At 39.5% G+C, this 26,342-nt stretch overlaps 2 protein-coding genes across 3 annotated transcripts in view; one reads left to right on the forward strand and one right to left on the reverse strand.

The window, feature by feature from the left end:
• Nucleotides 1-603: 603 nt before the first annotated feature.
• On the reverse strand, nucleotides 604-25,469 carry ANKMY2 (ankyrin repeat and MYND domain containing 2). The gene is given in 11 exon segments (XM_002188600.7): nucleotides 604-2,105; nucleotides 4,221-4,362; nucleotides 4,757-4,885; nucleotides 6,609-6,744; nucleotides 7,846-8,060; nucleotides 9,198-9,358; nucleotides 11,412-11,510; nucleotides 13,298-13,436; nucleotides 21,633-21,697; nucleotides 25,245-25,388; nucleotides 25,391-25,469. Coding segments are annotated over 11 exon segments (1,518 nt in total). The 5' UTR covers nucleotides 25,455-25,469; the 3' UTR covers nucleotides 604-1,881.
• A 54-nt stretch (nucleotides 25,470-25,523) lies between these two features.
• The window catches only part of BZW2 (basic leucine zipper and W2 domains 2), a 56,448-nt gene continuing 55,629 nt past the window's right edge, over nucleotides 25,524-26,342 (forward strand). Inside the window, exon 1 of one of the 2 annotated variants that reach the window (XM_030264756.4) lies at nucleotides 25,524-25,783. Coding sequence is in view for 1 of the 2 variants with exons in the window: in XM_072925565.1 (XP_072781666.1) it covers nucleotides 25,573-25,783 (211 nt within the window). In the remaining variant the exon portion in view is untranslated. The remainder of the gene's footprint in view (nucleotides 25,784-26,342) is intronic. The other variant, XM_072925565.1, reaches the window with a different exon arrangement.

Consider the following 26,342-nt stretch of genomic DNA (forward strand, 5'->3'; position numbering starts at 1 on the left):
TTTCTCCTTCCACTCTGTCAAGGCTTAAAGTCAATGATGCTTTCAATATATTTCAAAGCCCTTCTTTCAGGTTGTAGCTTGTCTTCTGAGTTCCCTCCTTCTCTCCTAAGTCAGCATAGAGCCACAGGACAGTCTGTGTTGGCAGGGATCTCTGGAGCTTATCTAAGTCCAAACTTCCTGTTGGAAGCAGGGTGGAGATGAGGTTGTCTGGTGGCCTGTCGGGGAATCAAAGATTTCCAATGAGCAAGGCACCACTACTGAGAGAATGAAAGCAGGATTGGTGCTGGGGATTTTAGCACACTTCCAAAACTCTGACTCTTTTTCCCTGAAGGGATGACATTTTCAGAGAATCCTTGAAGGGCAACATACGCCTGTGAGCCCCAAACGCTGTGAGTGGAACAGGGAGGCAGCAGCACTTCTGTATTCCCAGACCCAGTGGAAGGTGACTACAGCATGACTGCAGATCTGAGTTCCAGGTAGGCATTTCTTGCCTGCAAATTGTCATGAAGTTGAACTTGTATAGTCAAGCTACAGGAGTCCCCTGCATGTCACGAGAATGTCACCGTGTTACAGACGCAGGAAACAGAATTGCCACATAGCCCCTTTCTTTAAAAAGAAATCCCTTTATTCTTCACAATCTACCAATCCTTGAAATTAAAACACAGGTACATTCCCTGCACAGATGGATTTATGTATCCTCACTCTTACAGTTTTGAGAATATTAAAGAAAAACTTTCAACATATTAAATAGTAAAAAAATTAATAGTGTTTCCTCTGTTTTGAGGCTGGTCCTATTCCTCTAATTAGAAGAATACTGCTATATTTAAAACACCAGTGATTCAGCTGACAATAAGACAGTCTCCAATTTTGCCATCCTTATGCAGCAAGTGATATTTTCAGTTGTGGCATTCCCATTGATTTCATGAGACACAGAAATAAATCTGAGTGAAAAACAAAGTTGACAGAAGATGTTTTCTAGATCTGGCATTTAGCTGAAAGCCGAAGTGAAATCCCAGTTCTATCAATGCACACATGAATTTTCTCATTCATTTAAGCATGAAAAGTACTAAGCATTTTTTGTTTATGAAGTAATTCATAAGCAACATCCCACTGTTCTCTAAGGCATCTTTACCTGAAAAATTATTAAGAATGCATTATTCTTGTCAGTCAAAATATTTTGAGGCATTCTGGTCTTCCCTTCATTAGACTTTGAAATATTTCCAACCAAACCAATAGTGAAATACACATTTCACCATCAGCTTGAGACACCTGAAACAGCAGTTTCATTTACTACAGTTGCCATAAGATAGACATTATTTTTGTGCTCTCACTAGTCAAAAATATTTACAGTAATGTCATGAAAAACTCAGAGTTCAGATGAGTATATTCAGAAACTTAATTGCTACTGAATTCCTTCAGATAAAGCTTCATAAAGTGCTGAAAATAACCTCAATTTAACAGTTTGACTTCCAGTGCTTTTTAACTACAGGTCTATATACTTGCAGAAAAAAAATAAATTACAATTAAAGTAAGTTTTAAGTTTGGAAAACATGAATAATACAAATAAAATGCTATTCATTTTTCACTATGTGGTTCATTAACCACAGAAACTCAGAGTTTCACTACACTTACTGTTGGTATACATACAGATGGATCTATGCCACTAATTTTTAGCAGATAATAAATAGCTATCTTGACATTTTACAACAAAACCTGGAGTATTTATAGACAAAGTAGCCAGTATCCTATCTCTTGATGAACAGAGACATTCTGTCTTTTAAAAGAAGTCTTGCATAAGCCATGCTCTGAGAACTCAGACATGGTCAGCATAAAAAATTCTTTAGTACCATTGAGAACTCTCAGTCCCTTCTTATCCTCTTCTTACTCCTTAGAATCTTGAATTTTTTGAAGATCAATGTCATCTAAGGCAGTTTCATTCTCCAGGGGACTTTCAGGTTGCAGGGCTAGTGCCTCCATCTCTTTGGTAAATTCAGGTTCTTCTGTTCCATCAGTAGGATGATTTAGATCCACATTTTTTGTAGGATCTGGACCAGGATCTGACTGCTGTTCACTTGTAGAACTACCCTCTACTAGTTGCATTTCATCTAAGCAAAAGAGAAATCACACAATTAATAAACACTGAACTTCTTTGCAAGCAAACATTTTTATTGTTGAAAACCAGTAGCACTAGGATACTTTGCATCAATTACAGAAATGATTGATTTAGAAAAGCTTAACTGAAAAAAACCCAAAGCACTAAAGCTTTGCTTAAGTTGGTATAAGGTTACTCTGGAACTAACCCTATATAAAGCTCTTAGTAATTTATCTTCCATTTTTTGCCAGACTAATTTTTTTTTTTTATTACAGAGAGGAGCAGAGTAGCACACTATAGTTATTCTAACTTTCAATTCAAACATGCTTTATTTACACTATTCTTATCACCAGCTTTTCAATGGCTGCAAGCCAGTTAAACACCAAGTACAGGTAGGGTTTGTTTTCAATCAAAAAGGCATGGACACAACTACACAGGAAGCATTTCTACATAAAACAGACTGAAGAAATTATGTCCTTAAAAACAATGACCTTTGGTTGAAATGAGTCATCCTAAAATTTGTAACTTGACTGCACGGAACAGAATAAGCTATTGCACCTTTACTCTTCAAGCAATGTTTTCTGAGAAAAAAAGTTGTTAAATAACTTTTTTCCCCTGATTCTACTAAGTAGGGCTTGCACGCTAGGATTTCTAAAAAGAAAGAGGGAAAAGCCTAATTGGGAGAAGTAGTTCTATCTTGGTTTATTGTTCTGTTGTGATTGATAACCAGCCAAAAACAGTCACAGCTAGCAAGCCATAACCCTGCCAAAGCCCTACTAAGGTCTTACATGGCAGGGGCTAAAAGCCTTCAGCACAGGCTGACACGTGGACTTTCTTGATGCTCACCCTGTATAGCAGAAACACTCAAACTATTGAGTTTGCTTGTAGTTGCAGCTGTTGCCTTTGTTTTTTTAATTACTTCTTTCCTGATGTACAGGATTAGTAGTGGGTATTGCCAGATTTCTGAAATAAAACTGCTGTTGATATGAAATGCTCTGATACAACACCATTCACAAGGTGACCTGAAGCTCAGATGACTTCAGTGTCTTACTAACAGTGCATAATTGGATAAGGTCTGTAGTGTGCTGGCTGTCTACCTGAATTAGTTAATGAAGATTAACACGTAGATAGTGCAGTAGAAACATAACACAGTATGTTAGCTTCCCTTTTTAGGCAGGAAAGGAGAAGAGCTATCCACCAAGATCCTGCCTCTCCCTCTGAAAAGGACAGCATGTGAGGCATCACCACTCACAGCTCATTATGTTTTGTTGTACTGGGATTTCTAATGTCCTTGCCTCCAACTTCCACAGTCATCCTGATTCCGTGCAACAGCAGCTCTTGTAATAGGATCAACAGAGGAAACTGTTGAAAACTTCAATTATTACTGATTCTGTACTCATTTATAGCCTGCTATTTTGAGTACAGCTGAACATTACCATTGTAAGGCAACCATGACTTGTGCAGCACACTTCTACACTGCTTAAAACAAAGGAAGGGAAATCCAGTAAGTTGTAAAAGAGAAAAAGTGGTTTCATCCCCTACTTTCCTATTATTTCACTTGGAGAAACATGGGAAGGGGCAATACAGTGTTTGTTAGGTTATTATGTTTTAATTACTTGTTTCCTGAAGGGAGGAAACCACCATGAGCAGTTTAAACACTACTGCTGGCTTTCCTCGCATTCAAAGCACACAACACAATTAAGTTGATACTGTGATTATGAAGAGAAGTATTATGGGAGATTTAACATCTACATTAACCTTTGCAACTGGAAGGAGCAGGCTACTTGCTTATTATCCAACTTGTCTTAACACCTCCAACAAAACACAGAGCAGCATTAAAGTTCTGCACTAGCTTGATTAAAGATCTGGACTTTGAAACAGTGCAGTGTAAATCCGAATGCTTCCACTGTAGAAATCTGTCTAACTGCATCATTAAAAAACACATTTGGATGTATACAGCATTTGTAAATTTAAAGGCCAGAATCCAAAAAACTCAGCTTTGTTGTTATGTTTAATCAAAGATTTTTCTCCCAACCTCAGCTGTTGGGAGTTTTAAGACCTGTTAAATTGCTCTTTGTGATGCAGTTAACACAGCATTAACTTCAACAAGGGAACAATAGATCCTAACCTTTCTTTTGCTTCTTTTCTTGTTTCCTTTTCTCTTTGGCAGCTTCTAGTTCTTGTTTCTCATGAAGTTCCTTCAGGATCTTGCAGACTTTTTTGTGGGTAAACCAGTGTATTTTCTGGCAGTTCTGGTCACAGTACATCACCTGAAAGTTACCAGAGTTATCAAATCATTTTCATGTACGAAAAGAATTTCCTTGCATTTCTTAGTGCAGCAAGTTAAATGTTAATGTGTAGCACTTAATGGTATTTTTAAGCAATTTTTAAGGTCATATGGAGTGATTCTAACCTATATAAGAATCTATAAAGGGCAGTTTTTTATTAACTCTAAACATACAGAATTTTTGCTGTTTTTTCATTCTTAAGTGTACATACTTGGAAATCCAAGTACTCCTTCCTACTTGTGCATTTCAGACATTTTTCTCAGAAGAACATCTTCAATGCGGGCATGCATGCCATGCCTCCGAAGTCTACACAGTAAATAGGGAAGCATTCAAAATCCTCACTACCTCAGTGCAACTATTTTCTTTTTATTCTTACCATTTTACAGACTGAGCATCTTTTGTCTGCTCCCTTTCCCCCACAAGTTGTACAGAATTCAGCATCCACAAAACCCACTTGGCCAGTAATCGCTTGTGTAAGCACAGAAAAAGCTGTGGGGTCAGAGCCCTGAAAGAGAAGAGGTGGTAGAGAAGAGATTAAAAACCAGCACTGTTGCAGAGAGGGATGTGCAAGGGAAAACCAGAAACTATGAACACAAGCATTGGTGTCACTGAAGCTGCTGCAGCAGTAAAAACATAAAACCAAACCACAGAACTTCAACTAACATGCACAACTTAAGATTTATCTTTAGATAAACTGTTGTATATGAAGTTAACTTGAGCCCTGAGCTTCTGTAGTATTTCCTCTGTAAGTTAATAAACTCCACATTCTTTACATTTGTAGATTCTATGCCGCAGATTTTTGCATCTCGGTCTCTCTGCTGGCACACAAAAAAAGTTTCATTCGTCACTGCTGTGCTCAGTGCACACAGGTGCTACAGACCAAATGGTCAAAACTTGAAATTTTCAATAATTTGCATATTATTATTTAGATGTTATTTGCAGCATCCTTCTTATGCAATGCAAGCAGTAAGGTTTAGGTAACCATACATTAAAACTATTCCTTTGGGCAATGATGTAAATATTTCAAGAAAAAACGCCAAGTAGTTCTGGCTCTAAATAATTCCTTAAACTTTCAGACTACCATGAAATATGTACAATCATAACTACAACCACAACTCTGAGATGCCCAGACTGAATTCAAGTAATTGTGCAATGAAAAAGGTCCAAGGCTTCCACATAAATAAAAATTATAGTATCTCTTCCTTTCCAGTTCTGCATAATTGACAGAAAACCAATGGAATAAACTGTCTTTGCTTTAAAGGCATGAAATACTGCAGGCTTTCCTAAGGAAAAAGCAACAGGAAGGAAAATGTTTACTCTAAAGCAAGTTGTAATGCATCACAATGGCTTATGTTTTCACACTGTGTTTATCTTCATGGCTTAGGCAAACAGTAGAGATTGCTTCAGGACATTTTAGCAGACCTGGAGCCACTTAAGATGCAGGCTATTTTTAATTGGCTCTGAATAATCCAAACATGTCACAAGATTGTTCCAATTCCCCAGTGTTTGTGCGTACAACATCTCTCTCTTAGAGACCACAGAGAACATGCTTAAAAAAGAACAGCCACACTTGTGTAAAATTTATTATGAAACAATAAATAGTCCTAAAATGAAGAGTGTGCTAGCAAAGACCTACGAGGACAACTGAGGTTAGATTTTTAACTTGTAATTTTGATTTCCTAATTTAGATATAAATTTTGCTGCACATTGCATCATCTCAACTCTCCCTCTCTGTGATAAAAGGAACCCCACCATCATTTTCTACCATCATATATTATCAAGTTCTTGTGCACAATAGAACAAATGAATGCATTAAATCTAGGAAATTATTCAATATTAAACTGAATTTAGACATTGTGAAAACAGAGTGCAAATTAAGCTACATTTTTATCTGAATTTACCATTTCAATAAATGAACTGGCATAGAAAAACTGGACAGCCATCCCAGAGGAGGAAATGAAAGCTCAGAGACAAGAAAAAATTGCATCAGTTTTCTTTAAAAGCTGAGGTGTTTAAGCATTTTTTTATGGGCACATGAAAAAAATACTAGTTGAAGTACTTTAGAGCATTTTCCTGCAATGTGTAAAATCCAGCTCTAGAGAGTTTAGGGACATCAAAACCCTTTGCTTAATATAATATGTTGCAGAAGCTGAGGACAGAAAGATGTCTCAACCTGGATTTACTATGCAAGTTACTGAGAAAGGATTTTCTTGACAGGAAAAACTTACAATTTCAACAGGAGCAATACTTCTCACAAGCTGCTGGAGCAACGTTGCTTCACAGTAAGGAAACTTCCGGATACTTTCTCGAATTAGCTTCTCTTGATACACAGGGAAACCATCTTTATCTCTCCCTTTCAAGAGGCTAAATTTTTTAAAATGCATGTAAAATAAGAAATCACATAGTAAATATATTCAAGAACGAACACATACAGCATGCTATACTCTCTCCCCTTTCAGATTATAGAGAAGAATTCACAACAATTTGGAAACTTCCTATGTTAATATGTTAAAATGCAAATGAAAGTGTTTTTATTCTAACGCACAATCATTATGAAATACACAATATATAAACGTATGCTCTGAAAGCAAGACTTACTAATTCAGCCACAGAGAAAAGTAATAATCTATAGGTATACTATCTACATCTGACTAAAATACTAAAACGCTTTGAGCTGTTTAAAAATTATCATTGTAATGATAAACACTGATAAACAATAGCTTAAAACACAAATTCCACTTTATTATGTTTAATAACATGTTATTACGCCTCTTTGGCTATTTTTTTTTTTTTAATATGGATCACTGATGAACTATTCTATTTCATTATGCAAAAACTGACTTCATAATTTATTTTCAGTTTCACGGAGGATTTCAGTAAAAATCCACAGTGGTGTATGGGGAAAGTGATCCTTCTAAAAGTCAGGTCACTTACTTTGATATGTAAGATCAGGTAGCTGGTTTGTAACTCAGTAGATTTTGAAGATCTAAGTTATTTAAGAGGATAAGTCTCATCCAGAATCTGTGGGACTTGCAGATCTCATTTGCTTAAGTGTTTTTGAAAAAAAATCTCAACCAGTATGACTGCTGGAAAGCAAAATGGCCCAGGAAATGTTCCCAGATGAACCCTATTGGACACTGAGAAATTCTTTTTTCAAGCCTATCTCTCCCCTTTTTTTTCAATCACACATTGCTGTCTGCTGCTTCATGGTATATATGTAAATGCCAAGTTCTAACCAGTTCCAGCAGAGCTGGAATTCTAGGAACGTTTCCTTTGCACCCAGGAAAGGACAGTGTCACTTCCGACACAGAAAAAAGGGAGACAGTGCCACCCTGGAGTAAATGCAGCTAGGATTATTTAACAAGATATTTGTCACAGCCTTTATCCAAAATCTGTTCCTTCAGTTGTCTTTTTCCTGGTATCTGTAACGCCAGGGCATACAGACCTCTCTGTAGAAATTCTCACCTTTTGATAAACCCATCTAGTTTATCCTCTCGCTCTTTTAAAAATGTAATACATTTCTGGAAGATGCAACTGATATAGTGCATTTTCATAGCAAGAACTTCATTCATATCTTTCTGCTTCATGCATTTCTCACAAATGAGATCCAGAACCCTGTAACATTTCTGCAGTGCTTCTTCTTCAGCCAACAGAGGGTTCTCTTTCACCAGCAACACAATCTAGAAGATTGAAGAAAATGTAATCCAGTTAAGATTTGTGCATTGGCATTAAAGCTTATACAGCTCACTGTAGCTAAACTTCAGTGGAGTTGCTAATATTCTTCTACTTCCTTCTTATGCAGTTTTCCCTTTCTTTCTCCAGTCATTTTTTACCATTCTTATTCAATATACTGTAATTCACAGCTCCCATACAAGAAAACATTTACTTAGAAAATTAAGGCTGGTATTAAAAATAGCAAGTTTGGGTTTTTTTTGTTTTGTTTTGTATTTTTAGAATAAGAACCTTAAAATCAAAAATACTTCTAAAGAAAGTTATAGGAACTAACTACACTATCCTAAAATCTCTTTCCTTTTGAACACTACAGTCTTGTATGGTTTAAGGACTTGTATGATTTAAGCAGTTTCACAGAACACATCAACCTCACATAATCGTGGAGTACTTCCTGTAGCTTAGTAAAGCACTGAAAAAAATATTCTAGAGGAAACCGTATGCTCTACTCACTCAGTCCTACTGATGCATTACTGTCTCTGTGTAGTGCAGATACCTGGCTGGAAACTGTTAAAAATTCCAGACTTTGACTGGGAAGCCCAAGGAATTTGTATTTGAATTTAGGTATATCCCTTTCTCTGAACTACACTGGGGGAGCAAACCATAGACATTATTGTCAGCAATATCCTGGGAAGTAAAATAAACATTATCTTGCACATATTTTCAGAAACAGCAGCAGTGGTAGATGTTACTATGGAGAACCAGTGATGTAGGTAGGAAGATACATGCTGAGAAGAGCATTGAGAGAACAATGAGATTTTGTTAAAATAGGAACTTTTTTATGTTTCCACTTCAAGTAGGACTGAGAAATAAAGCCAAAAAAGACAGCTATTTATGGTTACTGATAGAAGAAATAAGAATCACTTCACTTAAAGGTGTTAGTTCAAGATTCTGGTGTATACAAACACTGAAATAATTTTTTAATCACATCTAAATGTTGAGCCTGATTCTTCCTCATTTTCAGAAGTAGCTGAATTAGCAGATAATACTTTTGATCTCAGTTCAATTTGCAGAAGAGCAGAATGCTTTCTAACACAAAGAAACTGCTCCCACACCAACAAACACCTACTATTTACACATTACTTCACCTTAACAGGATGCATGTTGGTAGTAGTAATAATTTTATGCAGAGGCCCAGCTAATTTTACTGGCAGTTTTGGTTCTTTGTCTAAGCCTTGTGGTTTAGTATAGTAGTCCAGCCTTTCACGTGGAAAGAAGTTGTTGATGACAGTAACACAGTCATGTTGACCTAAAAGCACACAAGACAAAAAATCACCAGTGAAATAATAACAAAAAAAAACCCCTAAACCCAAGTCTACTATAAGCAATACAAGTGAGAATTACCCACATCCAAAGGAGCTTTGCATTATATATCCTGCACTACAAAGAGGCAACTCTTGTCATTCTCTTGTATGTAGCTTTAATCTTCAGTAAGTGTTATTAACTTAGTGACTCCCAGCAGGGAATGCCCTCGTGAAAATTCATTTTGAATATCCTGTCCCCTTCCTATGTTCTCTTTCCCTGATAAGCCACAACTAAGGGAACAGTTATTTCTCCCCCAAATTGTACTATACCAGTAGTCTCACAGTGCTGCTGTAATTTTTCAAGATAAGATTTTTCCACTTTGTACTTTTGAAATTAATGACATTTGCATTGAGACTCACACGTTTTCAGACCTGAAGCAGGTTTTACTGTACTAACCTATGGTGGGAGAAGTTATAAGAACAGAACATGCCTAAAGTTTACCAAAAATAAAAGGACTGTAATGAAAGTAACAAGATGAGAAAAGTCACACCCTCTTCTTGTTTTCTACATCTGACAATACAATGGATTATTTGACTAAAGAGAAAGTAAAACTTATCTTTTCTAGTTCAGGACTACATTCTTTAAATTGATTGATTTGTCTTGGCACTAATCCTATAATTGGTAGAAGACACAGCCAACCAAATTCCAGCATTTTAAATCCTCCACTGTTTTAGAAGAGACAGTTCTGAGCTAACAGAGCACAGTGTAAGACAAATGACAGGGCAAGATGTATCCTCACTTCCCACACACAGGCAGATGAATTAATGTTGATTGGACAAAGAATAAAAAAGGAACAAAAATAGATTCCAATGTGCAGACTTTTAGAGAGCAGTGTATCTCTGTGTGCCTGAAAATATTTATGCTACCTTGGTGATGTGATGAGATTTTAAACAAGAATTCTCAAAAATTATGTTGGAGTTAATATTCACCATTCACTATCATATTGGAAAAGGCTCTCCAAATCCAAAGGATAATTAATAGGAATAGACTTTTCTGATACTTAAATGAATAGTTAAGGTTTTGCTGCTCAAACCTCAAGTAAGCAACATCAGCCTTTTCTTCTTTAAATCAGCAGAATAAGATAAAATGGAAACTGAAACTTAGCACTAAATCACTATTCAAGGAAGTAAATCTAAATGGCAAGGTAGCCTTGAATTCAGAACACCCAAAGGAATTGAAAGGGAATTTTCAGGCACTTAAATACCTAAGAAGGTTGTGTCTGAAAGAAAATACAAGTCCTTGTTTTTGGGAAGCAACAGCTGTGCCATTGGAAATGACTCCACTTAACCTCATAATATTTTATCAATTCTCCTTGCTAGAAAAGTAGTGGGACATTAAACCATGAACCTAGTATTGTCAAGGAAAGTAACAAATTTTAAAAGGGCTTTAAAAAACAAACAAAAAAAGACCAAAATAACGAAACTACAGCAGTAAATAAGCTTGTTGCATGTTTTGCCAGGGATAATTTTGCATGCTGGAATGACAAATCTCTATCTTTTTCTAGTGAAGTTCAGCTCAGTAAGTAGTGACTACCTCAGAAGAGGTTCCAAGACTTTTCCCTTTCCCAGAAGTCTGGGAGAAGGGCAGGGGGTGCCTTGCTGCCAGCACACAGCTGCAAAGCTCAGCTGAGTTCCTGACTCCTGGCACCTATGGCCATCCTTTCCCACAAGGGAACCTCCAATTAGCACTTGGTGCTGTACTTCAGACCCCTCCAATGCAATCAGCTTCCTCTTACTATTTCCAAAGCAGTAACATTGCAAAAACTTACACACTGGTGTAGCACCTGTTCTCACACATAAAATCACCTGTGTTTTTAGGAAATCAAATGTGGGAATAGGACACAAATTGACTCTTACATGATGAAATGTGGAAAACAAACCTCAACAATGTGTCAGTTCAGAACAAGTCATTGAATAATGCTTCTCCAAGAAAAAGCATCAGACTCCCACACTTTACTTCTTTAGGAGTTTAGAAAGTGATAATAATTTTCATCTTACCAACAAAAGCAGCCATCTGAGCTGCTGTCCTTCCCACAGAGTTGACAACATCAGTTTCTGCTCCAGCCTCTAACATCATCCAGGTGATCTCCTTGTTTCCTGAATTTGCAGGAAAGATATGGGGAATGAGCAAGGATCAATCAGAATTTATAATCCTCTATGCTTCAGAAAAAGATGTACTGAATTTCTTAAAGACCAGAAACAACACTGAGGAAAATGACTGTTCTTCATGACATTATTTTAAGCATGGATTAAGAAAAAAGCATGTGCTTATTTAGAGTTCCAGCAGGTGTAACTCTCTCTGTAATGCACATTCAGCTTCCCGTGGAGCTTATGGGAGTCATACTCATGTATGTAGCTACACTAGAGGTTGGTCCCTCTGGACAGCAGTATAGAAGGAAATTCTACTAATCTAGTTTAACAGTTCAACTACATTTGCTATTCTAAGAAAAAAAAACACATTCAGGACTGTGATGTAGCAGGAACACAGTGAACAGAACAGATTGTTCCTTTCTCCACAGTGGGAACTGGGTATTCAGACTGGGCTAAATACCAAGTAAAATGAAGCTAAAATTTGATGGGAAGATTAGATGACTTAATTGGTGCCCTTCAGAGACTAAAAAAGGACACTTGTCACCACCCCTCTGGTTCTGCTTTCAAAGGTATTCTTACTTTATCAGTTTTTGTGCACATGCAAAGTAAAGAAAAGTGAACACAAAAAGGGGATGGTGGATGAAAATGAATGTTTAAAAACAAAGTCACTGCATCAGTAGTGCTCATGCACCTTTTGTGCTCACAGATAACAAACTGTTAAGTCAACATTTCAGAAGCTTTCACACCCAGGATGACAGACTAAAAGCTCAGCTGTGAGAAAATGGTATAAATCCAGCATTTTCCATACAGTTGCAGTCATTTAACAGCCTCTAAGAGTTTGCTCTCATCTATCTGCTGCAGCTGTGATATTGCTCAATACCACAGAACACTGGAATTTCACAAATCTTTTTTGCTGAAGTTGTAGCTTAAAAACAATCTAACAATCTAATTGAGATTCATATACACAAATAAGCCTTTCTTTTTGAATGAAGGCAGTTTAAACTCTACCTGCTAAGAAACCTGACTCCTCTAGAATCTCATTTTTGGGAAGTCATAAGTGCCGATTAAAGAAGATACTTAAAATAACCTAATATTTCCAAATCAAATCTTTTCTCCAGAAGGAACAATGTTTTAATGTAGTGTCTTTTTCTCACTCAAGGAAATTACTGTTCCAGCCACCAGGGAGAAAGAATAGCAAGAGGAAAGCTGCAAACCACCACTTGAGACAGGAGAAGATACATACAGCTATAAGCACTCTCAAGAAAAAAAAATATAAGGAGAGTGAAAATTATTTTGGGAAAACATAGTCTTAAAACTTGCTAAATATATTTTTAAAAGATCATAGGCTAGTTGGAAAAATAATGTAGGAGAAAGACAAAATTTGAAAAAGACTGGATTGAGAAGTCTCAAGTATTATCAAAAGCTACTGGTGCAGCATTGTTTTCAGCATAACACAGTCTAAGTAAACAGAATGTATCCCACTGCACAAGAAAACTGTCCCAGGGAAGTGAATGTTGAGATCTCGAACAAACAGGACAAAGTAGGTACAGGACAAGTAGACTGCATGCCTCGAAATGCTGAACAAAATAAATTTTTATATGAGCCTGAACAGAGGCTCTCCTTTTGCATTGCCCACAGGATTTTACCGACCATGACATAGTTGCATGGTTCACATAAATAACAGCAAACCCAAATAATAAAAGCATGTCAACGCTTACTTTTAAATTAGCTTATGGCAAATTGTACCAATTGATGTCATAAAAATCAGTGATGTGAGTCTAGTAAGAAGTTACCTGAAAGTCCAGCAAACATCAAGGCAGTGTATCCGTGCTCATGTTCATTGCAGTTTACATCAGCTCCGTGTCTCAACAGCAACCTGCACATGTCCACCTTCCCTTTGTAGGCTGCGTGCATCAGAGGGGTCATGCCATGCTGGCAAAAGAAAGGAGAAGCAAGTAGCCCAAAAAAAAAGAATGTTAGATCTCTTGATCTTCATACCACTGATCATTTTTACTTGACCATACATATTTCAATATAATTACCAAAGCTTCACATATTATTTTATTAACAAAAACCTCACAAAACCTTCATGAAAAGATACAGTTACTAACATGCAGCAGATTTCCATGTCAGTTTTCTGATTATGCTGTGTTGTAGATTTGAAAACAGAGCAGTGTTGAACAAATGAAAATCATTTACAGTCAATTTATCATTGTCCTTTTATGTAAAACATTAGTGTTGAAGACAACTAAGGTTTCTGCTAGTTGGAAAAGCTTGGTTTAGAAAACTTGTTAGCTTCCTATGTTAGTCTTTTCTCCCCTGCTGTGGCTTATATGATAAGCATCAAGAAAATTAGAAATAGGCTGTTGTTGTTTTAAACAGTACCAAGATTTTCAGTCTCTGAAACCCATCTTGCTCATTTTTAGTCATGATTACTGGTAATTTTGCCATCTGCCTCTCTCCCGCTTCTCCACCCTTTTGGCATTGTGTCCATGATCAGCCAGAGCTCTGAAAGCCCTCATAAAGACACACAGCTCTTGTCAGAATTTAACAAACATGGCTGATTTGATCAACTGCCTAATGCAAAAAGGATTCGCTTCAGCATGGGAGGACTGAGGTGTGATATAAAGGTAAAGCTGGGGAAACTCCAGAGGAAATTTTCAGAACTAGGGTGAACTGTTAGTGCAGACTCTCTCCCTCTTCAAGGGCAGGCAGAAGGACTCTCTCCCTCTTCAAGGGCAGGCTGTTTGAGAAAATTGCATGACACTCTATTTTCAGCATATAGTATGCTTTTTCCAATATGCTGTTTATTTCCACTTAACATCAGGCCAGAATTCACTTTATCAGCCAAGACACTTTAACTGTCCAAGAACACCCTCCAACACTGCATACCAGGGAGAGTGCTTTAGTTTGTCCCTGAAAAAAATCAAAATGGCATTCTCTTCCTTTTTTTGCCAGTCAAAGCTGTGTGCTTGAATACATTCGTGTACAACATTACTGCAGCTCTGTAAATGCCTGGTAATGAGATACTCTGAAGTAATGTAATTGTCAGTTTGAGCCTTAATGTATTTCTTGTTTCAATTTATAACTGAGTGAAACCCAAGTAACTTTAATTTACCAGCATAATTTTCAAAAAATTTCTAAAGTTGACAGAAATTGGAAAAGTTAAAAGTATAATAATTTTAAGGTATTACAGTTTCATTACTCTCCATCCTAACTGAAAATAATAGAAAGTGCTTACTTGATGCATTATATTTTAGTAACCCACATATTTTAGTAAACTGCAATATAAACTGCCATTGAAGAAACAAAATACCTAAAGAGATCCCTTCATGAATATGAAACAGACAGCTTTTGCTAGATTTCATTTGGGGTGTCTCAAATGTTGAATAAAGACTTTCTGTCCTACTATATAAAATACATTTTATTATATTACATTTCATAGTGTTACACCAAAAGCAACTTTACAGGCCAATCCCAGTCTGGAGTCACAGTAGGGATTTGTCTCCTTTAGCAGCACAGAAAGGTACTGCAGTAAGGGAATATAAACACAGCACAGTTTTTGATGGGAGAAAGAATTTTCACAAAACAATGACTTTTAAGTTTGGTTATATCTTGAAAGCCAGTTGTTCCAATTAAGACCTGAAGATTATATGACAAAGTAAAGAACTGGGTTTGTTTTATCCTCTCCTCCCAGAAAACTGTTTTTTAAAATACTTTGATTTAATTTTGAAAGTGTCAGGCTGTGGTGTGGATCAAAAAAACGTATCGGGCAAAAAATACGTGGATGGTTGCTATAAAATTGGATTTAAAGTCACATTAATATCAGTTTTTCACATTCACAGCAAACAAAAGAGTGTCAGGCTAGACACAAATTTATCTGGAAATGCTTGATATCCTGTATTATGTCCCTACACAGAAACTGGATTGACTGCAAATACTTTTCTCACCCTGAATGTCAAAGACAGGTCCAGCAACAGTCTGTTTTCTCACAGATGACATTTGGATTGTCAGAACAATGTACTTAAAAGACAAAACTTGCAGATGGTTTTTTAAGCATAAAGATGAAACAAATTTTTGTTCCACAACGAAACATCAAATGAAGGATCCTTTTTCTAGCTGTTACCATGCAACATTCTTCTGACCAAAAAATCAAACTTTTAAATTTTATTCCCCAGGACAATAGTGGATCGTTCCCAGCCTTTTTTTTTTTTTTTTTTTTTGCAGGTATGTTACATAGTAACACCTTTTCTCTTCTGCAGGGCTTCAAGTATTTCCTGTATGTCTCACCATTCAAGATGAATAGAGTTTGCAGTGCCTCTAAAAATTAGCTGGCACTTCTCTTGACTGGGTTCTCCACCTCATCAACCAACAAGGCCTCCCTGGCACAACAGGGCTCTTGGCACAGCCAGCCCAGCCATTACAGACCATCCTTCCCAGTTCTTCATTTTGAAAAGAACCCAAAAGCAGACTAAAGAATGGGATTCTAAGAACTGCTGCCACGCTGGGGAAGTCAATTGATGAAAAAATCCCCAAACAACAAACTATGGGATCAGTGGAGTGGCAGGGAGATGAGTACCAGAACGGGGGAGGGGTTGGACTCCACCACCAGCACAGAGGAAGAAGAAAGTAGATCAATCTCTCGTCAGCATCCAGCTGAGGTGTGCTTTAACAGGATGAATAAAAACTAATTTATGAAGATAATAAAATAGAAAAGCAACCTTCTGCCTCCTAGGAACTACAAAGGAAGTTTCCAGCAAAACTCATGCTCAACCTTCATCAACCAGAGGAATGGGGAAACACATGACAGCTAGGGAACAAGAAGTGGGACAAACAAACAATACATAATATCTCCCATCCAGTGACACGTGCATATTTGGCACAAACCCCTCCATTTTGTGAACATTTAAACACTCATGCTGACTGTGTAAGAGCACAGACATCACATGTGTATTGTTTTGTGGCTAACAGGATGACAATTCACCGATGATGTAGCCACTTAAACCTGTGTTACTCGAGTGAAAAGCGCACTCCAAGTGCTCCCAACATTCCCATGCTCACTTCACCCTTCTTCTCAACCACAGAACCTTGTCAAGATGTGGCATACAGGCTGGATTACACTGGAGTAGTCTCTCAGCAGCTACTGAGGTACACTAAGGCACTGCACATGTGAGCATCAGCTATTTAAATAGCGCAGGAAAAGTAAAAAAAAAAAGGGACAGGGCTGTCAAAAAACTGAAAAACTGGTGTAGACACTTGTAAGCCAGCAATAGCAATATTAAAGCATTCACCTCTCCCTTCCCCAGCTCATTTTCTAATGAGGAATGCAGCCCACATGAACACAGAAAGAGTGTCTCATTCTACCCTTCAGGTTCACAAAACAATTCAAGTCAGAAAATTATAAACAAAACACATAACTCTAGGTTTGGCTTTTACTTGAGACAGTACTTGGGACATTACTAAAAATTATGTAAAAAGAACAGGTGCTACAAGGCAAAAATACTCGTTGATGTATCTCTTCAACTCTCTTGTACTGAATGCTGTTAGTCTAGAAATACAATTTGACTCTTCACAGGATGAAAGCCTCTAGAAATTTCACTCTTCAAGCTTTTGAATACGATTGCCCTTACACATCTTAAATTTCCTAAAAGCAGGATTTTAGGAACAGTTACATACACAAATAATTTTAGCTGTAGCTAAGTATGGACTAATTAGAATATGAAATATTGTTCAGTAAGTGTCGATCACAGCTATAGTTCTCCTTTATAGTCATCCTGTTCAGCTGCTGGTTTCACATATGCAACACATTAGATTCCTCTGATGATCTTTCAGTTCATCTGCAGTGACGAAAAGTTAAAGCCTACATCAATCAGCAACCTGAACTGAAACCAGACAATTCTTACTAGCAGAGGAATTTTCTTTGGTTTGTGTATTTTGAAGTACTATGTAAAGAACATCAAAAGACAAAACTCTTCCTCCTCAACAAAATCCAAGTATCTGGCATTTTCTACTGGCATAGGATTTTCACACTAGAATAGCAAGACAGATTACCTGAGGAACCTTCCATTGAACATACTCAGTATGAGTGAAGCTCCACACATCTCAGCCATGAATAAGCAGGCTGCTGTTGTAATTCCCAGGAAGTCTTTGGTTCTGTAGCATAGAGAAGTGGAGTGTCTCTAAAGGATGTATTACCAAACTGAACAGCTGAATTACCAAACTATAGGCAAAAAGTAATGCTGTTAATGCCAGATGATAGTTCTGTATGTAAGAAGATTACAAACAACCTTACAGTTATTTTAAATAGAGAAAAATTACGGACTTTTCAGGTCAAGTCTGTTGGATTGATCTGCCACAGGATATAGTACTACAGTAGTCCTTTGCAACCTTAACTACCAACATGATCAGAGGAAACTTCACACGGAAAGCCCATGTGCTTCCTTGAGCCTGCCTTTCTATAACAGTCCAAAATATTTTAGCCACATGCTGCAGATGGAGTTCAAGTCAGCAAAGTGCTAACAAAAAGTCACAATATTTACAAGCTCTGTGCTCTCAGGGGAAATAAAAGTTCTGAACACTTTCTACTAAGTTTCCAAATTATCAACCACTCTATTAAAAAATGACTAAGCAATGTGCATTTAAGTTAACTATATTTGTTTTTATTTTACATCCATTTCTACAGTCCATCTATTTGTCCCAATGCTTGAGGACAGCTGAACTTAAATGTTCCTGAAGTTTTAAAGTTGCCAAACTGCTAAAGACCAGTTTTACAGAAAAGCCATTCCACTTGTTTTTATAAAGACAGTGATTAAGACACAACAATTGATTTGGTCAGAAAGGGTGCTGAGGAAAAACAGGATTGTATCTACTGGATAACTCCAACCTTCTGGAAGATGGGCATCAGGGAAACTCATTTGAGTGAAGGGATCTTACTCTGACACTGAGTGCTGACACTCCCAACAGAGCTCAGCAGACAGTATGAGGTGAAGGGTATGAGGGAGTCTTGGAACAAGGGCAGGAAAAACAAGCCGTCTTAGAGAAGGAATTTTTCATTTTTAAATACATGTACCTTTTGGAAAGGATGGATAAATATAATTGCCTAGCAAAAGATTTACAATAGTACAGCCAAGGATGAAAACAATCTCCCCTACTGGCTGGACAATACCCTTACCTACAGATAGGTCCAAAAGTCAAATGGACTGTTCCATCTCAACCCCCAAAATGTATGGTTCACCCCACACCTCTAACCCTCCCCTGAAACATCAAGTGTCTGTGACCCCATTGGCCCAAGTCTTGTTCCAGCCCACCTTGAAGCCCCCTGATAAGGGGTCTCTGAGGGGCCACATGCCCTCTTGGAACTTCCACCCTCTCCTAGAGCATCCTCTCTACCGCTTGTCTCTCCCCTCCCGCATCACCTCAGGCCTTGCCCCGTGCTGTGTCTGGCAGCTCCAAGCAAGACCTTTCACCATCCCTAATAAACTTTATATTCTAAGAGCAGCCTTCAGGGATCTCTCGTCCCCATTCATCAAAGCCGTCCAGGAGCCCAGTGTTCCCTACATGTACCAACAGAAGAAGTAATGCTGAAATACTGCATCCAGCTCATATGTATGTTTTTAAAGTAAGAAGCTGAAACAACTGGAAAGGATTTGAAGAAGAGCCACTATTACAGCTCACTTGCTGCAGAAACATAACTTTAGGCAAGATACTTGAAAGGTCACTGCATCTGGAAGATGTTAAAATGTGACTTGGTCCTTGTCTAAAGGTACATAGAGAAAACGCAGCTGATTGGTAGTAGTTTTTAATGTACAAGAAAGTGGATCCAAGCAGTTAGAATATACAGTCAAACCAAAAATGAAAGGAACAGATTATGTGTGGGTTCTTTTTGTAAGAACCTGCTTCTGATGCTATGCATTCTTCAGCCCAAAATTATTAAATTGTGATTGTATGCTTGCTGTACCACAGCTAGAAGACAGAATTACATTAAACCTGTGCTCATTCTGTGGATTTTCAGGTAAAAAATTCTTCAAGGATGGAAATGATTTCCTAACTGAATTGAGCACCCACTTTAATACCTAAGCATTCCATCTTCAGGGTTTCCTTACTTCTTAACATTAACAAAATAAGTAACAGTAGTAATAGAAATGTGAATTTCAAAATAAGCAACTAAGGCAACCGAGAAAAAAAATAAGATCTGATGCACTGAGAGCAGTCTCCAGTTGTGGCAACAATGAAAAACAGACTAAGCTGATATTTAACTGGAATTTCACACACTCTTAATTTTGTATAGATCTTAGAGTAGCACATTGAAGCGAAAATGGGTTATAAAAGAAAAATTGTAACACTCACATAGCTGATGGATTTAAGAAACCTAAACAAACCTGAACCCTCTCCTGTTTAATATGCATGATTACATACCATTCTTGGGAGTAAAAAAGAGTCTGCAAGAAGTCCACTGCATAAAGTTTTATGGGCCTTATGTATATTTAGTCAGATGTGAGACTTAGGTAAATACTGTTAATACTATTTCTTCTACAACAATAGCCTGAGGCATAACTCAGATATGGTTTCTTTGAATAAGTCATATCCTCTCAACACTAATCCTGGATGTTTCACTAATACTGCAGCAATGCTGCCGTCATTCAGCACGACTTCAGCAATTACACTTAAGGAAAACCTTCTGATGTCCATACAATAAAGCACACTTGCAAGCACATTTTATTGTGTCCTGAGCTCCTGAAGTTCACTGTAAAACTTAGTTTGACTAGTTTTACAGAAACTTGTTGAAATTCATACAATAGAAATTCAGGTTAAGTATTTAACTTAAGAACAATCAGAAAATGGATCTGTTGGCAGAAGAAAAGGCTAATGATATCCCATGAAGATATCTGGTAGAAGAAGTGCAATTTTTCTCCATTCAGCATTCATGAGACTACATCCACAATATACCCTGTCCCATTTTGAGCCAGTGCAATAAAGACATGGATAAACTGCAACAAAATCAATGGAGGATTACCACTACACAGTAGGAACCTGAGCACTTGCGCAGTGAAGAGAGGCTGCAGGAGCTGGGCTTGCACAGCCTGGAGAAATAGCTTTTGTGGGACCCAACAGCAGCCTGCCAGAGCTGACAGGGAGATCATTGAGAAGACAAACTCTTCACTTATGGTGGTTGAAGGGCAAGGGACACAGGCCTGAGCTGAGGTTCAGACATAACTGAAACTCTTTTTTTCACCAAAATCACAGTAAGAGAGTAGAACAAGTTTCCCATAAATATTTTACAGTCTCTATCCTTAGAGATTTACAAGGCCAGACATGTCAAAAAACACAGCAAACTCATCTGACCATGGAGCTGAAGCTGCTTTGAGCCAGAGGCTGAACTAGTCACATTCTCAGAATTTCCCAGTGATTCTATGAAATTATAAAGCTGTGAAAATAACCACAGATTAACATTTAAATTGATAAATTACACATGGATTTATCATGCATGATGGGGAATTAATTTTGTTTGCATGTTATATTTCATATTAATGTTGCATGCTTTAGAAAAACATTGTAAAAAGAAAAAGAAGTGGAAATACCAACATCACATAAGGTTCCTTCCTCCACAAACCTATTCCCACCTTCAGGTAGCACTTCAGGATTTATCTTCTACATGTTTACCACACCCACTTGTATGAAAGGCTGTGGTTCCATTTCTGATCGAGCTACTCACCCTCCAAGTATGTTTATGAGACCCAAGCACGGGATGGGGACAGGTGCCGTGTCTGCCACAGAGGGACTAAGCAGAGATATTACTGTTTGTGAAGGTGACAAGAAGTCAGGGAGCACCCCCACGTGTTTTGCTGCAGCATTTATCCCACCTTACAGACAAAGCTCAGGCTGGAACTTGAGACAAAATACAGTGTCGTACTTTAAATAATATTAATCTTTAAACTTTCTTTAAAAAACAGTAAGAGCTCTTCAAATGTTCATTACTCAGCTGCAGGCTGGAAATATCTTGAGAGTAACTCTGATTTTCAGGGCTACAGCAACTGCTGTTAGAGAAATGTTATTTAACAACATCAAGGCCTTCAGACCTAGCATTTTCCTTATTAAACTCAGCATAAGGCTTGCACAGTTTTGCAGTACCTCATCCAAGCAATTGACACGGACATTCTTGCTCCCCAGTAGCCTTCCAGCCTCCTCGGTGTTTCCTTTAAATATAAGGACAAAGAGAGAAACAGGGTTGAGAATCTAGAGGAAAATGGTCATTTCCATTTCTCATTAGAATTAAAATCTTTGCATGTAAACTGATTGGGATGTAGATTAACCACCAATAAAGTAACACTTAGTTGACACTTAGCGAAGAAGCTTAGGAACGAGCAGTATTATGTTCTAGAAGCTAAAAGCTGAAAGAACTCACAACATCAAGGAGCAGTTGGAAAGCATGAACTACAAGTAAACATCAATTTTTTGTGAAGTAACTGACCTACACACACAAGAAAAGGACACTAACATAAAGAGCACATGAACAGCTCCAAATGATGTCATGATACTGAGCATTGTAATACATTTTGTACTTTCATCTCTTGGAGCATCTTTTGTCTAAAAGAGCTGTCTACAGTCTCAAAAAAGGAAATTACCTCGCTTCAAAGACTTTTTGGTTTGAATGAAACATGATTTATCATTCACTCACATAATTTTTCCTGTTTCAATTTGAAATTTGCAATGTTTCACATTCACAGGAGTGGAATGAATTTGCTTTTGGTAATAGAGAATAGAGGCAATAGAGGACAAGGACCCAGGTAGCTTGATCACTGACACCTGTAAAAATTGCCAAATGCATAAGTAGACTGAAGACTGAAAGAAAATGTGCCAGGAAAACCAGGTTACACCTGTTTTCCAATTCTACCATCCTGGTATTTTTGAATTCCTTACCAAAATCCTTTTGGCTAAGCCACAGGTCTAAGAACCTGATTTAAAGCCCACTGGAGGACTATTCAGATATTGCCAATGCAGCTTCTACAGGCACAAAAAAATAAATGACATTCCAAGAGTTTGAGTTTGGAGAATATTTATTGCAAATTAACAGAAACTTATAATTACTGATTCAATCATAAGCAAAACTCTTTCAGCAGTGATGTGCTTAATAAAAATAAGCACTGCATCACTTATTTTAATGATTTTCATGTTTATCTTCACTCTTTCAGAAGGCGGTGGTCATCTGTTACCCTGATTTTTAAAAGTGTTTTCTTTTATAGTTCTTTTGAAAGTTTTAAAATTTTTTAAAATGTTTCCTATGCCTTCTGATGTTTACATATTTCTACTGGCGTTCTCATGCACCGTTCATATAAATAATGATTGTTTTACATTCTTCTTTGTGAGAGGAGAGAATTGATGGACTGTTGGTTTGACTGGCATGGTTGGAGACGTGGCAATTCCATCCTCCAATCCACTGTCACTTTTGGAATTCTATATATTGAAAGGTCATAAATAAAATTTGCTCTTTTTCTCCTTTGAACTTACCAAGTTTCTGTTTTTTCTGTTTATACTCATTTTTCGTCCAATAGTGACAGTCATCCAGCAAATTTTCAGCAAAACAGCTCTTGCAACTTCAGTTTTGGCTAAAAATCCCATTGAAATACTAGAAATAATTTATTTTCACAAGGCTTTTTGGTGTGATTTAACTACACTACAGGGGCTTTTACCACTTTTCTTTTAATTCATTAATTTCAGGAAAAAAAGACAATCACCTGAGTCATTTTACACACTTAATAAAGACCCCTGACAGTCATGGAACCATCAACCAACTTACTCCCCCAGACATACCTATATTCTAAACATGTTAGAAGCTTCTTAAGAACTAGATCAGTTTACAGAGGAATATGCCAGCCAAAGAACCAACATCAGTAAGAGAAAGTCTTCAAGGGGTGATCTTCAAGTAAATTTTAATACAACCTAAGCAAAGCAAAGTTGCATTTACAAATACAGAGTTCTATATGACAAAATGTTGAAGGATTTCCAACAAGGCACTAAACTGGTGGAAGTCAGACTTCTAGAACTGGCCAGCGCTAAAAGTTGGAGCCAGGCTCCTCACAGTGGTGGCATGGTAGGAAGCCAAGAGGTTAACGGGCAGAAGCTGAAATAAAAGGAAGCTTCAGACTGGATACAAGGAAAAACATTTTCACTATGAACCCAGTAAGGCAAGGAGATTGCCCAGAGACACTGTGCAGCCATCCTCCTTGGAAGTTATCAAGACCTGATGGGATAAAGCCCTAAGTGATCACATTTGACCTCACAGCTGATGTGTTTTGAGCAGGAGGTTGGCCTAGAGACCTCCTGAGGCCTCTTCCAACCTGAATTATCCCATGACCCTAATCAGAAGCATCAGGTAAGTTAGACAGAGGTATCTGCAAGACCAAGGTCTGAAACACTTATTAAAGTGAGTCAATCAAACTGGTTCTGGTCCACAATAAATTCACTGCTGACTGTCCTATGCTATTCCTCTGACATAGAGGAACAGTTAAATACAAGTGAGAGTGAAGAACCAAAACTGCAGTAAAACTTTCATGGGTTCAAATTGCCTGGAAACTACATATAGAAATGCATAGAACACATGAATTTTTCGTTTGCCTCCAACTAATGAATGTTGTTCATAATTTTCAAAATACCAGCTGGAGGGGAACTATTTATCCAGAGTTATGAAATTCACATTGCTGGAACCTAAATGACAGAAAATTACCCTGGCAACAAGCATGTGTGACAGTGCAATGAAAGTGTGACATTCACATGAAATGCGAAACAGAAGGGGTCAGGTTAGAAGGGACCACAGCAGTCTGGTTATCTGGTCCAACCTCCCTGCTCAAGCAGGCCCATCCTAGAGCACATGGCACAGAATTGCATCCAGACAGTTCTTGAGTATCTCCAGTGAGGGAGACTCCACAACTTCTCTGGTTAATCAGTTCTAGTGCACGGGCAACTGCACAGTCAACTCCACTCTTACTCAAGAGGAATTTTCTGTGCATCTGTTTCTGCCCACTGCTTCACATCCTGTTGTTCAGCACCACCGGGAAGCACCTGGCTCTATCACCTTGATACCCTTCCTTCATATAGACATTGATCCCCTTTCCTCTCTCTAACAGAGCAATATAAGATAGTATAAGGAATAGTAAAACAGAACATTATAAGGGATAAGAGGTGCACAACACCCCAAACAAGCTCAAGTGCTGGCAATGTGAGAATAACGTGTCTGCAAAGACGCCCTGGTCTGACAACAGCACATGGGAAAAACCTTACAGCACGCTGGAAAACTGGATTATCCCCAAGAAAACTTTTTTTTTTTCTTTTTTTTTTTTTTTTTTGCCAGCGGACATTAGAATTAGGCAAACGTCAACAGACATTGCCAATAAGATGCAAGCCTTCCCCGGCAGAGCCAGACCCGCCCAGCTGAGCTTCCCCAGCCCCGCTGCCCCGCAGCGCGCCCCCTGCCCGAGAGGGAAGTAAAGCCAGGAGCAGCCGCTCTCCGCGGCAGGGAGAAGGGGAGAAGGTGGCGGCCCGCGGCGGGGGGAAGGCAGGGAGCCCTCAGCGCCGTGACCCGAGGAGCGCGGCCGGGGCGAGGGGAGCCCGCGGCGAGCGGCCGGTAACGGCGCCTCACCGGCCGCCCGCAACGAGCGGGGTCACGCAATCCCTCCGGGCACGGCCAGCGCGGCCCGTGGGAGCTGCGGCCCGCGGCCGCGAGCGGCGAGGGCCGGCAGGGCTCACCTGTGGAGATCACTGCCAGCAATTCTTTCTCCTCCGCGCTCAGGTCGCCTTTCCTGGGGGGAGCCATCGCGGCCCCCGCGCACGGTAAGGCGGGATCAGCCCGGGACGGCTCCCGCAGCGCCCCCGCCCGCGGCGCCGCCCCGCTCCGCTCCTCCCGGAGCCTTCCGCCCGCAGCCCCGCCCTGCCGGGGCCGACTGCGGGGCGAACCATTCCTGCCCAGGGATGGGGGTCGCTGCGTGCCAGCCTCTCACCCTCCGCCAGCTTTCCACCCGCTGCTGCCGGAGAGAAGGAGCCTGTCCGCTCTCGTTTCTTGTTTTCAAGTTGAGAAATGCGTTACGCTTTTCTTTTGTCTTCCCTTTTTGGCTTCTCCGGGGCTCCTCCGTTTCTCCCCCCCGGGGAGGTGCCGGAAGTGGTGCGGGCGGGCGGAGGCACCCGTGTGTCAATGTGTCCGTCCTTCACTCCTCCATTGTCTCCCGCCGTCGCCGCTGCCGTCGCGCTCGCTCGCCCTCCCCGCCCCGGACCGCGCAACCACCCGACAGGTGCGGCCGGGATGGGGAGAGCGCCAGGCGGGAGCCGTGCCGGAGCCCCGCCGGAGCCCCGCGGCCGCGCTGCCCAGGCGACGGCGGCTGCTGTGGGGCAGCTCTGGCCGGGCGGGCGGGCGGGCGCGGCGGCCATGGCGGGGCAGGGCGGGCGGCGGCGTCACGGCCCGGTGTAGGTGCTGGAGCTCGGTTCGGAAGTGCCGCCGTTCGTGGGTTTTGTGGAGCACCGGCGGCGCCGGGTCCGCTGCGGGAGGGCGGCGGTGCGGGCTCTTGGCACGCCGGCTCTTCCTTCCGTGCTCCCGCTTTCCTGCCTTTTTATGGCATCGGTTGGTTGGGTAGTTGGCTTTTTGTTGTTTTCTTTTTTCCAGGCAGGAAGAGCGTTTTGTTCGGCCAAAGCGGCCGAATGGAGCCGTGGTCGTGCCACGGCATCGTGTCTCCGGGAGGAAGCGGGCGCTGATGGATCGGGAGGGGAAGGAACGCGCTCAGGGTGTTCAGAGCGGTGCCTGTTGTTGGTGCCTTTCTAAAATTAAACTGTTGGTGGAAAAATGATCTTTGTTAC

Source organism: Taeniopygia guttata, chromosome 2 (genome assembly GCF_048771995.1).
Source record: "Taeniopygia guttata chromosome 2, bTaeGut7.mat, whole genome shotgun sequence".
In the NCBI taxonomy this organism is placed as follows: domain Eukaryota; kingdom Metazoa; phylum Chordata; class Aves; order Passeriformes; family Estrildidae; genus Taeniopygia; species Taeniopygia guttata.